The sequence below is a fragment of the Rhinatrema bivittatum genome, chromosome 2 (genome assembly GCF_901001135.1).
Source record: "Rhinatrema bivittatum chromosome 2, aRhiBiv1.1, whole genome shotgun sequence".
NCBI lineage: Eukaryota > Metazoa > Chordata > Amphibia > Gymnophiona > Rhinatrematidae > Rhinatrema > Rhinatrema bivittatum.
Window position 1 is genome coordinate 587,977,150 of NC_042616.1, and position 14,719 is coordinate 587,991,868.

The 14,719-nt window shown below is 43.5% G+C and overlaps 1 protein-coding gene across 4 annotated transcripts in view; it reads left to right on the top strand.

Moving 5' to 3' along the window:
- The window catches only part of MYOM1 (myomesin 1), a 326,724-nt gene that overhangs the window by 211,938 nt on the left and 100,067 nt on the right, over positions 1 to 14,719 (top strand). For all 4 annotated transcript variants that reach the window (XM_029591071.1, XM_029591066.1, XM_029591067.1 and 1 more), the window contains 2 exons: positions 6,348 to 6,544; positions 12,438 to 12,564. In XM_029591071.1, the coding sequence (XP_029446931.1) occupies positions 6,348 to 6,544; positions 12,438 to 12,564 (324 nt within the window). The remainder of the gene's footprint in view (positions 1 to 6,347; positions 6,545 to 12,437; positions 12,565 to 14,719) is intronic.

Sequence of the window (14,719 nt, forward strand, 5' to 3'; positions counted from 1 at the left end):
ACTGATATTGGTGCATCTCCAACGGTATTGTGATAAGCAGAGATTGCACTTAAATGTACTCTTTCAGATGAGGTCTAGAGACCAGAGTCTGAGAGGTGCCATAGATAGTCTAATAAAGATGATGTAGTGCAGGAAAAAGGGTCAAGACTATTTTGTGTGCACCACGTGGTAAACTGTTTCCATTTAGCACGATAGTTTTTTCGTGTTGAAGGTTTACGTGAAGCTACAAGCACTTGAGATACATTGGTTGAAAGATCGAGTGGTTGTAAAATCAAGCTTTCAACATCCATGCTGTCAGGGATAGGGATTGAAGGTTGGGATGGCGCAACCGACCCTGATCCTGAGTTATGAGAGTGGGAGCTATGCCCAGGTGAATTGGATCTCTGATCGAGAGGTCTAGAAGTATGGGAAACCATACTTGTCGAGGCCAATACTGGGCTATGAGTATCATGGACCCCCTTGTCCTGTTGTAGCTTCACTAGAGTTTTGGTTATTAGCGGTATCAGAGGATACGCATATAGAAGGCCTGAGTTCCAGTGGCGAGCAAAGGCGTCCCTAGGTAAGCTGTTTCTGTGCTTGAACAGGGAGCAATTATTGTCCACCTTGTAGTTCAGTTGTGATGCAAAGAGGTCTATTGTTGGATGGCGCCAACGTTGAAAGATTTGGTCTCCACTGTTGAATCCAGAGACCACTCGTGAGGTTGGAATTGACGACTGAGGTGATCCATCACTACATTGTGAATTCCTGCTAGATAAGTGGCCCGTAAAAGCATTGAGTATGCTAGGGCCCAGTCCCAAATCTGTGCTGCTTCTTGACAAAGGAGATATGAGCTCATACCTCCCTGTTTGTTGATGTACCACATAGCTACTGTGTTGTCTGTTTGTATCAGAACAGACTTGTGGGAAAGGCAGTCCTTGAACGCATGCAGCACATAACGTATAGCTTGAAGCTCTAGGAAGTTAATCTGAAATGTAGCTTCGAGTTTTGTCCAAGTACCTTGGGTCTGCAGATGAACAATGTGTGCTCCCCAGCCTAAGGTGGATACATTTGTAGTTAACGTCACTTTCGTAATTGGTTGTTGGAAAGGTAGGCCTTTGAGCAAGTTTTTCATGGTTGTCCACCATAGGAGCGAGGATCGTAGTTTCTGAGTTACTTGAATTGGATAAGAAAGCGGTTGAATGGCCTGTATCCATTGTCTTTTGAGTGTCCATTGCGTGAGCCTCATGGCTAATCTGGCCATAGGAGTGACGTGAACTGTGGAGGCCATGTGACCCAAGAGATTGAGACAATGATGAGCTGTGATTTGTGTGTGTGCGCGGAGAGAGCCTGCTAACGAGGCTAGTGTCTGTGCACGGTCGTTTGGAAGAAAAGCTTTTGCTGTTAGGGTGTTTAATTCTGCTCCGATGAATTGTAACAGGTGAGATGGTGTGAAGTGGGATTTCTGGTAGTTGATGAGGAATCCCAAGGAATAGAGTAGAGTTATTGTGAGCTTGAGAGAGTTGAGAGCTCCTTGCCCTGTTTGGCTTCTGATGAGCCAGTCATCCAGGTAAGGAAACACGTGCACGCCCTGCTTATGTAGGTGGGCAACTGCCACTGCTAGGCACTTTTTGAACACTTGAGGTGCTGAGGCAAGACCGAATGGTAGCACCCTGTACTGGAAATGTTGATTTCCTACTAGGAATCGTAGATATTTGCGATGAGGAGGGAATATTGGAATGTGAGTGTAAGCATCTTGAAGATCCAGAGAATAGAGCCAATCTCCCTTTTGAAGTAGAGGTAACATGGTCCCCAGAGAAACCATCCTGAATTTTTCTTTTCTCAGAAATGTGTTGAGATTTCTGAAGTCTAGGATGGGACATAGGCCTCCTGTTTTCTTTGGAATGAGGAAATAACGGGAATAGAATCCTCTGCCCTGCTGAGGCCGGGGAACTGGTTCCACAGCCCTGGCTCTCAGAAGGGTGGATAATTCTGTTTTTAGAATTGTAGATTGGTTGTTTACTGTCCAAATCGAGGTGGGTGGAGTATCGTTTGGTACAGTGAGAAAGTCCAAGTGGTACCCCTGAGATGTGATGGAGAATACCCATTGGTCTGTGGTAATGTGTGACCAATTGTGTTGGAAGAAGGCAATCAGACCTCCTACCGGCAAATTTGGGGTCGGATTGGTAGAGAGGCTGCTGTTCCCTGGTATTACTTCAAAACCCCAATGTTGCTCCTGTTTGTGGAAGGGGTTGAGCTCTAGGCGCTCTTGGTTGTTTAGACTCAGTTCTCTGAGTTGGTCTGGATGAGCATCCATGGGCAGGAGGTGGATAATAATGCCTTGGCCTGTAGTATGGACGCTTGGACTCTTTCCTTAGGAGTCTTCTTGATGGTACTTGAGACTCCTGAGGTACCGAAGATAGTTGCTTTAGGGTTTCTGAGTGTTCCTTTAGGAGGGAAACTGCTTCCTTTACCTTATCCCCGAAGAGATTGTCTCCTACACAAGGGAGATCAGCCAGTTTCTCTTGTATTTCAGGTCTCAGATCTGAGGCCTTAAGCCAGGCCCATCTTTGAGTACTGATACCTGTGGCTGATAGTCTTGATGCCGTTTCAAAACTATCATATGCTGCACGAACCTTGTGTTTGCCCGCTTCCAGACCTTTATGAATTATGTCAGAGAAGGACTCCTGAACTTGCTGGGAGAGAGTTTCAGAGAGTTTTTGCATTTGCTTCCATAAGTTACGCTGGTATTGCGTCATATATAATTGGTAGGATGCAATCCTGGAAACTAGTATAGACCCCTGAAAAATCTTCCTACCTATGTTGTCTAGGAACCTGTTGTCTCTTCCTGTTGGAATTGAAGAATGAGTTTTTATTCTTTTTTATTTCTTTTGTGCTGACTCGGCTACCACTGACTGGTGAGGTAGTTGAGTCTTCTGGAATCCTGGGATGTGTTGAACCAGGTATGTCACATCTGTCTTCTTGTTTACTGGAGGTATGGAGCAGGGATGCTCCCATAATCTGTATAACAATTCTACGAGGACTTCATGGACTGGTATTGCTAATACCTCCTTAGGAGGGTCCATGAACTGTAGCACTTCCAGGGTCTTTTGTCAGGAGTCTTCCTCCGACTGTAGTTGAAAAAGAATGGTCAGTCATATCCTTGATGAAGTTGAAGGATAGGTCCTCCGGAGGGGATTTTCTACAGTCCTCTGGAGGAGATGGTTCCGAGAGGACTTCTTCTGATGAGGTATCAGTATCAGTATCCTTCCATGTATCAGGTGTATGTGGTAGAGGCACCTTCGGTATTGATGGCATCGATGAGTGTCCCCTGGGTTTCGATGGGAACAATGGGGATATCGGTGGGAATGGGTGCGGAACCCCCGATGAACCTGGGATCGGATCTGGAATCTGTGATTCTCCAGCAGTATCATCTCCCCTCAGTGGTGTTATCGGCACTTCCTGAAGTTTCACAGGGATTGCACCGATAAGTGTATCTAGTTTTGCTAAAATCGGCGCAAAAAAGGATAAATCGGGCATTGGCATCGGTGGAATCGATGATGGAGTCGGCAGTGTCATCGGTATTGGCATCGATGGACCCGGCGATAGAACTGGTAAGGGCATCGGTACTGGCGTCGATGGAACCGACGATGGAGACAGTACTAGCGATGGCGCTGGCCTTGAAGGCAGAGTCAGTGCTGGCATCATGTTGAGGAGCGCATTCCTGACTGCCTGGCGGATATATCCATCCAGTTCCGCTCATATAGCTGGTGAGACCAGAGCAGCTATGGGGGGAGGCAGTGAAGGCGATTCCGGTACCTCCACAGAGCTCTGAGGAGGTACAGTTCCCGGCACCGATATCGGTGGGGATCACCCTGGGGTGGAAGGCCTCAATGAAGCGTCCTCTCTCCGAGGTTTCTTAGACGCTGATCCAGGATCCTTCGATGGACCGCCAGGTATCGGGTCGGTCTCGGGATCGTGAGGCCTCCGAAGTCGATGTCGATGCTTTTGTTTGTGGTCGATGCTTTTTTCGATGACCGACGTCGATTTTATCGAAGAAATAGACGGGATTGGTGACCTTCTATCTCCCACTTCATCCGGTTTTCTTTTCTTCAAGACGACCTTACGGATCGCTCCAGCCGGAGACGACTGCATGGACATCGAAGTTGAGGGCATTAACTGCAAATGGAACAGGTGCTCCATCTTCTCCATCCGGAGTCTCCTGCCCTTTGGCGTCATCTCCGCACACTTCGGGCAGGTTAGGACATCGTGTCTCTCACTGAGACAGAGCACACACTAAGTGTGGGTCCGTGATGGACATTGTTCGACAACAAATCGGGCATTTCTTAAAGCCCGTAGCATTATGAAGTCGGACGGCCATCAATGACTTTCGGCTAAAAAATATGGTACGGAACCAACGCAAATATGGAAAAACTTACCACAATGGTAAAAAATGGGGGACCCCTGCAGTTTCGAAGTTTTTCGGCTATTTTATATATATGGTGAAAATCACCACACAGGACTCCAATTAACCGCGAGGCTAACGGTTTCACAGAAAAAAGAAGACTGAAGGGAGACCCCTGTGGCTGAGAATATCATGGCATGCTGAGCATGCTCAGTGGGCACACTGTGCCAGTCAAAAGTTTCTAGAAACTTTGACAGAAGTTTTTCCGTATAGGGCTCCATTACTGATGTCACCCATATGTGAGGACTAGCATCCTGCTTGTCCTGGGATAAAGCCAAGATATCTTGCAAGCCTAATTTGTTTGTGGCACCTTAGGACCCTCTCATATTTTTCAACTTGTGATCCTTTTCAACTCTACTATCCTTATGGTCTGTTGTGCTCCTTTCTTTTCTCATAACACCCCTTCATTCTGATTACCTTGTTGGTTGTCCATTCATCAATAAATTTATTTCAAACTTCTCTCTCTTACTTTTTCTGCACTGTCATAATGCTTTTCTCAATCCAGTTTACTCCTTATTGTTCTTACAGTACCTTGCACACTCTCCCAGTTCTAGTACTTCTCCATTATGACTTTATACTTCAGAACAAGCTGCTTCATTCACTTTACTCTTCTATACTCATCCATTCAAACCTTTTTCTTCTGCTTACTTCTTTCATTCAGTTTTCCTTGCTGGTTTTCCGCTTTTGTGACCTCAGAAACTACCAGTGCTTTTATTAAAACTTTAGTCATAGCTGCTACAGTATATAAATCCAGATCTATGAAGGAGAAAAAAAAGGGAAAACTTATGTTATGGATAAAGTGAGAAGGTGTATAATGTGAACAGTAACTTAAATATTCAGTGGATGATATCTGCAGTATCCTAATGCTTCACTTTACCTCTAATATGTATACACATTATATAACGAGTTAAAGAAAACTTACTTATATCAAACTCCATTGTACTGCCTTTACTTTTATACATTGTTCACAAATAATGTACTGCCTATAGAGTGGATCAGACACTCGCAGGGCTCTGTTTTCAGAAGGAATTGTCCCCATTTTGTGCCTTTGCAAAAGCTCTTTTCAAAAAAAGAGTTTGTAGTGATTTCTTTGAACTTGGAAGCAATTCAGAGCTTCTGGTAAGCTTGTCTTTTCAACATCCGAATGACAGGGAATGGATGAATACTGATCAGTGTCCCTCCAAATGCCACCATCTTTGTTTTCATTGTTACAGGGGTGACCCGATGCACTTCTTTATTGGCAAGAGAAATTTATGCGGTATGCCAGAATTTCAGTTACCTATGGAAGGTAGAAAGTGAGAGTATAAGGAAATGATATTCCTTTTTAAGTCTGTAAAGAAAAAAAACAAACAAGCAATGTAAGGTGCTACCCAGGAAAGAAAAAGTATGGCTTGAATGGTATTAAAGCTCTAGAAACTAGCATCGTCCATTTCCAGGTAGTTTTCTGGCAGTGTTATCTTCCTATTTTAGCGAGGTAAAGTCTGCAACAAGGTCATGAATGAATAATTCAATGAGAACAATTCATACACTGGATGTGATCAAGTGATAAATGCCACATTATTTCCATTTGCTGTGCACTGGAAAAGAAATTATTTGTTTGACCGATAGCTAAATTGTTTGTTTTTCACTGAGGATGGTAAATAAAATACAAACATTTTAAAATAAAAATACAATCTCATTGCTCTTCAAAAATCTGTTGGCTATTTGGCCACCAGTAGTTTTAGTTTCTTGTTTGCCTCTTATTTGGGAGCTGCAGTGGCTGCATGGGTTGTCTCTGTATTATGGGAATCATGTTTCACAGCCATTGCTATCCACTTTCTTAAAATGATAAGCTGGTCATGCCCATAGATAATGGATGGACCGTATTTTTCTTCCAATGCTCATGTGCTCTTTTATGTTGGAACAGCTGTACCAGGCGCACCCTATGACATCACTCTCCTTGAAAGTGTGCGGGACTCAATGGTGCTGGGATGGAAGCAGCCCAAAATCATTGGTGGGACTGAAATTACCGGTTATTATATAAACTACTGTGAGGTCATTGATGGAGTTCCCGGAAAATGGCATGAGGCCAACATTAAAGCTGTCAGTGACAAAGCGTATAGGGTAAGAAGTTCATTTTCTTGTTATGTGTGATTCATTGGAACAGCTGCAAAATGAATTTAGTGTCAAATTGTTTAACTTAATAGTGTCAATCAGGTGCTCCAATGATAGTGCAGCAAATTAATTTCCACTTACTATCTCATCTCTATTAATAAACAAAATCAATGAAAGATGTTTTAACTCCAAAAGTCCTCCAGATTCACGTCAAGAAAGGGATTATGCTGGAGCCTTTTGCATTGCTAAAGAACATTATAATAATACTGGATTTTGAGAGATTATTTTACAGGAATTAGAGAAACTCCTCAGTGCTGTGGACTCAAAAGATTGCATTGTTACTCAAGTGAATAGTATTAAAGTATAGCACTCCACATTATCAGAAGGACTTGGCACATGAAAAAGCAGTGTTATCACAATTAGAGAGCCACCTAGAAGACAATAATATACTATACCCAAACCAATTCAGATTCAGAAAAAAATCGCTTAACAGAAACCCTACACATTTCTTTAACTGACCCTGTTCTACAGGGGTTTGATAACAATGAATCATATATCCTGGTACTAACTGTTACGATCCTGTCCGCGGACCCCATCCTGCGGACAGATTCTCACCTTCCTCTCCCTGTCGACCCAACGCCGCTGCCACTCTTCACGGCTGAGACCGCCACCAGCGTTCCCTTGAGTGGCCTGTTGTTGCTCCCCTCCTGCGCGGCTGGAGTTGCGCTGCCAACGCTCCCTACAAGGGTAGTCCCCACCGGGATTCCCTCCTTCTTCGTGGCCCGAGTGCCGCCTTCGGACTCCTCTTCAGCAGCAGGGAGCTGCCGCCGCCTTCCCTTCATCTTCAGGGCAGGAGTTCGCCCCCAGCGTTGCTCCTCTTCGTGGCAGGACCCACCTTCGGCCTGCTCTCTCTTCCTCCACACAGCTGGATGCCGCTGCAGGCCTTGGCTCCTCCTACCTTCCTCCGGGGCTCCCTCTAGGCATGGGCGCACGCCTCTTTTCATGTCTTAAAGGGCCAGAAGTAGGAAGCACCCTTCATCCCTCCAGATGATGTCCCTAGGGCACTTCCTGGACTTGTCCTATATAAAGGCCCTGCTTCAGTTCCTCTGGGCCTTTGGATTGAGTTACACACTCCATGGAGCTTCTCCTTCATCCATGGTGTTCCATCGCTTCCATCGTGGTCCATCTTGCTGCTCCTATCCGGAAGACTTCATGTTCCATGTCTTCTTGTTCTTGATGTCTCCGTCTGATGCTCCGGGTCTCGTCCCTCGTCGGATCATCCTTGTGGTATGTTCCAGCCCTTGGCTTCCCTTTCTGGAAGCCTCGAGGTTCCTTGTCTGCACCTAGATGTCCTAGACGTTCCTGATGTCCAGATGTCCACTTGTTCAGAGATCCAGAAGTCCAGGTGTCCAGATGACCTTTGTCCTGATGTTCATTTGTCCTCTAGTCCTATTGATCCAGATCTCTTCTCGTCCAGAAGTCCACTCTTACTGATGTCCATTGGTCCAGATGTCCACTCATTCAGAGATCCAGGTGTCCTGATGTCCAGATGGCTTTCCTGAGGTATCTTTCTCTTGTGTACCATCTTCCTTCACTCCTCATCTTGATCCTGAAGAATCCGCTAGCAGCCTTGCCATCCACCAGACCTCGTCTCCAGCCGACCTTCTTAGGAGTAAATCCGTCTCATTCGGTGTCAGTCTTCAGGTGACTGGAATCCCTTCTGGCTGGTCTTCTCTCAAGCGCTGCCCAGAGCCTCTTCTCCATTCTGTGCATGTCCCGCTCTCCGCATGGTCCGAGACCAGCCTTCCAGGTTGTATAGGGCGCGCAGCGGGACAGGGTGGTCCATGACCAGTCCGCTTCGGGCTGTGTAGGGCACCCTGATGGACAGTACCTCCCAACTCTAGAGTTCTGTCTCTTCCAAGTCTTCCAGAGTCTCGTTTCGTCCAAGTCTTTCAGAGTCTCATCTCATCCAAGGTCCAGGAGTCCTCGTTTCCCCTATGTACTCTGACTCTTTTATTCTCTAGGATCTGACGTCCCACTGCTCCAGTTCCTTGCCTCTTCGATCCAGCCCTCTGCCTCTGTCTGACCTCTCTCATGCGTGTTGGCTCTGTGGGGGGCTGACCCCGCTTCATCCTACTCCTGTGTTCTTGCTCCGCCCATGCCTGTATTCACTCACCTCCCTCGGGGTGTGTCTTGGGGCTCCTCCCTGAGTCGCCTCGTGGGTCATGGGCTCACTCTCTCTCTCAGGAGCAAGAGATCGCACCTCTGTGACCCTTCTCAGAGCCCGCTTGGCACGTTTGTAACACTAATTGATCTAACAGCAACCTTTGACACAGTTGACCATTCCCTGCTATGCCATCAGCTGAGAGAAATAGGAATAGACGGAAATGTTAACAAATGGTCCTCTTCCTTCCTAGAAGATAGGACATTCCAAGTCAAACTGGGCAATCAGATTTCTACACCTTCCTTAATCAATACAGGTGTCCCCCAGGTTTCAGCACTATCAGCCTCACTATTCATTTATCTGCTGCCCCTAAGTACACTACTAGCAAACATAGGAATCAATTTCTTCCTTTATGCAGATAACATTCAATTCTACATCCTCTTCGACAAAACATTTGAAAAAACTTTGTTAACTCTGTCAACATACATGAAGGCAAAGCAATATAAACTTTCTCAATTGAAACTAACACTAAACTTTAAACCGTTGCGATGGTAGATAACTTAGCGATGGTATAGAAAAGATTTTAAATAAAATAAATAACTAAATAAATAAAACAGAAATTGTGTGGTTACAGAGATATACCACGATAATCAAACCGCCAAATTTGACCTGGGAATCTTTAACGTCACTCCTTCAGATCAAGTACAGATCCTTCAGATCAAGAAGGTGGAATACAGGTCTATGAGAACTTCACAATGAAAAAGCATATAAGCAAATTAATTAAAACAGGATACTCCAAGCTGAGAATATTACATCGGCTGAAACCATTGCTAACAATTCAGGACTTCCAAACTTTTTTACAAACGCTAATATTCTCAGACTTAGATTACTGCAACTCACTTCTTTTAGGCCTACCCTTAGAGCTATTAAAACTACTACAGTTATTACAAAATGCTTCCGCTAGACTCTTACTAGGGACAAGGAAATTTGACCACATCACCCCCTCGCTGATAGCACTTCACTGGCTTCCAGTAGAATCCAGAATTCATTATAAAGTATTAACTCTAATTTTTAATATCATCAACAACATTAATCCATGCTTGATTGGAGTGACACTTCAACCATAAACACCACAGAGACCCCTAAGATCGCAAAATAAAGGACTTCTAAAAGTGCCCACAACATGGAATACACACCTAACACAAATAAGAGACAGAATGTTTTCCATAGTGAGCCCCAAGCTGTGGAGCTCTCTTCCAGAATCATTGCATCTGATAAAAGAAAGAGTTTCAAATGTGAACTGAAAAGATGGCTGTTTAGAAATGCATATGATTTAGTGTAAAAATACCAATATGCCAATAACCCCACTACCGGTACCAGAGATAATGTTAGCAGAGTGAACAATAAGTACTGAATGATGTAAAGTGAAATGATAGTAGAATTAGTATTCATACTTACTGTAGTGTTGACCTAGAAAATGTATGAATATGAACCAGAATATGAATTTGCTGCAGTGCTGAATGAATGTCAAACCAGAATGTGAAAGTCGACCAAGAATATGAATACTGATTTTGTAAACCATTGTGATCTTCTGTTGGAACCACGGTATATAAAACACCTAAATAAATAAATAAAACATGTCCAAAGAACATTTGTTCTCCTGTTCATACCCCAGATCAGTCCAGACTCCTCCTGGGTTTTGCCTCCCTGCCAGCAGATGGAGACAGAGAAAAAAAGTTTCACTGACACTGCCATATAACCTAGTGTGCCACCTGCAGTACCTCAGTATTTCTCTGTCAATAGCAGATGAGCTTCACTCAAGGCCCTATATGGCTTCTCTTTGCCGCCCTCTTATGGTTAGCACCCTAGGCGACTGCCTAGTTCACCTAGTGAACACGCTGGCCCTGATCAGACCCTATCACCTTGAGGTCTCTTTCATGGTCCATGCACATCAGTCTTTCACCTCTCATCCCAAATTCATGACTCTGGACTTCTTGCCATTGAATCCTAGCTGCCTAACCTTCAACCACTCTTTGAGTTTTCTTAGACCACTTCTCATGTTTTCTACTCCTTCAGGTGTGTCCAGTCTGTTGCAGGTCTTAGTGTCATCTGCAAAAGACTAACGTTTCCTTCTAATTCTTCCACAAAATTGCTCATAAAGATATTGAACAGAACAGGCCATAGAACTGAGCCTTGAAGCACTCCACTTATCACTTTTCTCTCCTCAGAGATGCTTCCATTTACCACAGCTCATTGTCATCTATCAGTCAACCAATTTGTAATCCATTCCACCACCTTTGGGACCTACTCCCAGGTTTCCCATTTTATTCTTGAGCCTCCTGTCCAGGACCATATTAAAAGCTTTGCTGAAATCCAGGTAAAGTACATCAAATCCAGGTAAAGTACATCAAGCACTTGTCCTTGATCTAATTCTTTAGTCATTCAATCAAAAAATCAAACCAATTCATGACCTTCCTCTGCCTCTTACTTTCTTCTTATCACCCTATTGAACAGATCCCAGCCACCACAAACCTGCCAACGTCAACCCAGATAATTTCTGGGGATTTATGGAAGGCTGGTTCTAGTCTTGGAACTCTAAAGTCTATAGTATCCACATCATACTTTCTTTATCTTCCTTTATAATCTCTTCTCCTCTTTGCCTCTACACCTAAGAGAGTAAAAGGCAGGTTATTTGAAATACTGCAGCCTCCCAACCCTTTTCCTACCACTGTTCTTTGTATCTCTCCAGGTGGTCTTGCATTCTGTTACACTTACTCATGTTTGTTGGAAGGTTATTCCAGGCATCTAATATGCTCTTGATAAAGCAGTTTCTTTCTCATATTTACTCTGAACCTTCCAACTTCATATCATCACCTCTTGTTCTTGAATTTCTTTCTGTGGAAAAATTTCCCTTCATGTGATTTATTAAAGCCTATGAAATATTTTAATATTTATATCATATCTTGCTTTTTTTTCTTTCTTCTAGACTTGAGATACCTTTTGTGTATCTCAAGTCTTTCATTATATTGTTTTATACAGGCCCTATATCATTTTATAGCCTATCTCTAAACCACTTCCTTCCGCTTCATATCCTTATAAAGTTATGGCCTCTAGAACTGAACACAGTACTCAAGGTAGAGGTTTCCCTAGAGACCTATACAAGAACGTTACCTTCTTTTTCTAGCTGACAATTGAGCATACTGTTACCTTTCCCTGTTGTTTTATTACATTGAATGATTACATTCAAGTCATAGTAACATAGTAAATTATGGCAGAAAAAGACACAAATGGCCCATCCAACCTGCCCAACAAGATTTTTCAGGGTTGTAGCTCTGTGCAGGTTACCCCCATGCTTTCTGTACAGGTTACCCCAGTGTTTTATTACCATCCTAAGTATTCTTTTGCGCTTATGCCAAGTCTTTTTTAATTCTGTTGCTGTATTTTCCCCACCACCCCCACTGGAAGGTTTTTCCAGGTTCCAATCACCCTTTCCATGAAAAAGTACTTTCTGACTTTGGTCCTGAGTCTATACCCTTGTAGGTCATCTGAAGGTTTTACTTTTAAATCTCTTTCTATTTTGACAATTTCTGGACTTGTCCAATTTATAAGCTGGCTCTATTGAAGTGCCTCTTGAAACACTGAAATTCATAGATATCAAAATCAAATATTATACTCAAAACAGTTATGAGAGATGGTACTAAAGAAATAAATGTATGTTTCATTCTGTTAATGCTGCAGATTCTCAATTTGCAAGAAAACATGTCATATCAATTCCAAGTGGCTGCTTGTAATCAGGCTGGAGTTGGTGCTCGATCCCTGCCAAGCAAAACATTCAAATGTGAAGAATGGACCATTGCAGTCCCAGGTAATATACCTGTTCCATGTCAAAAGTTGTGACTCTGTCTGTCCAGCTCATGTTCCTGCTTTTTAAGCCAGCTGAGGCTGTAAGTGCTTTTTTATTGGCAACACTGTTGGCCTCAGTTTGTAAAAAACACTTGGTACTACAGTAGGAGAAACACCTGCTGGCAAAATATATAAGAATATTGAAAAGGCTGTGGAGAAAAGTGTAGTTTATTCTTTTGGCTACATAAAGTTGCTGTGTTTAGTATCCTATGTCAGGGTGGTATGAGGACAAAGTAATTAAAATGTAAAATACCATTCTTAAGGTCTTCCTGATACCCACAATGGCTGTTAAGCATAACAGGCATCATTTGGATAATGCAAATCAATTTAAAACAAGGCTGTAGGAGGTCCTGATCACACCTGGAAGTTAAACAAATGAAGGAAACTTTGGAAGGAAAGAAATATAGTTTAGTACTATTTTGATTTTAGGTGTTTAAAAATGAAAACATTCCCTAAGATATCTTATACATAAAGACTCTCATGATCAAATCTTATTGATTGTATCTGTAAGTTGCAACTGAAATTAATGTATTTAAAGTATTGTTAAAAGTTTCAGTTTCACTAAATCTATTCCAGAATAGATAAAATATAATTTTTCCTGGTTTTTAGAGTCAGGTTCTTTTTGGATTTAAATGGTTTTAAGCATTTGATATGCAAGCATAACATTTATTGTAAGGAAAATGAGCACATTGTAAAGCTGCTACTGGTAAGTCTATAGACTGAAAAACTGACTCTCAAAATTCAGTTAAATCTAAGACTTAAAGAGGTATTGACATCTGTTGTATGAACACAGAACCCAAGAACTCTGGAATAATCTATAGCAAATGCATAAATGAAAACCTTTCAAGGTTACACGCAATATTGTACTTTAGATGAAATGGTAGGCTTTTTTCACTATTGTCTTCATTTTCTTTAAAGAAAATAATCTATTGTACAAGTCCTGTAAATTGAATGTTGCAAATGTGGGGTGCAGTCGCTTGCTTGAGTAAGAGAGAGTGAACCCTTGGATCACGGCACAACCTCAGGGCGAGGTTCCAAGATAGGCACCTTGGGAGGTGAGAGTATCCAGGCATGGGCTGGGTTTGGAATGTAGCTTGGGCTTGGATCATAGCTTGGACTTGGAACATAGCTTGGACTTGGAACATAGCTCTCAAGCCTCCATTTATCCTGTACGCACAGAGTGAGACCCAACAACGCAATGCTGGTCTCTAGGGTAGCTCTCCAGCCGCTTGATAGCCCTTTCGGACCTGCTGCTTGTGCAAGTGTGTCAGGACAGACGAAGGCTGAGGACAGGATATGGCATGATGAGGAACGTGGATAAGGACTTAGAACTTGGACGAGGAACATGGACGAAGGCTCTGGAAACGAGGATCATGGATGAAAGCTCAGGAGATTAGAAACATGGACGGAGGCTCAGGTACAAAGAGTTCAGTTTCAATGGGTACTGTACCGCAGCACACCCTATACAGTCCAAGGGCTGGTCGTGGACCATGCTGTCCTGCTGCGCGCCCTACACAACCTACCACAGGCTAGTCGCAGACCATGCTGGGTGTGAGACAGGCTCTGGACTGAGACTCAGATGAGGATGGGAGCCAAGACATCCCTTTGAATGAGGAAAATGGCTTGGGTCGAGGAACATGGCTAGGAATGGGAACATGGAGATCCACTGGCTGGACAAGCTTCACGAGTTCTGGAAATAGGAACATGACTAGGAACTTGAAACTTGACTTGGAACTTAACTTGGAACTCTAAAAACAAGGATGGACTCTGAGGATTTGAGCCAGTGAAGATGGACTTGAAGATAGGCCTTGTGCCAGGAAGCGCCCCACAGAACCCCACATGGGCTGGTCATGGACCACATCACTGGTTTGCCTGGAGGAGGGTCGAGAAAGGATATAGAAGGCAAAACTTGAAACAAAGACAGGAACATCAGGAACTTGATTGAAGACTTGGACAAGGTGAAGATTCAGAAGATTTGGACGAGGCAAGGACTCAGAAGCCTTGGGCGAGGAACTGACGAGAGACCAGGAACATGGAACGTAGAACATGGAGGAGCTCCCATGAAGAGCAGGAAGACCAGGAATATGAAATACATGAAGACCCAGAACAACCAATGA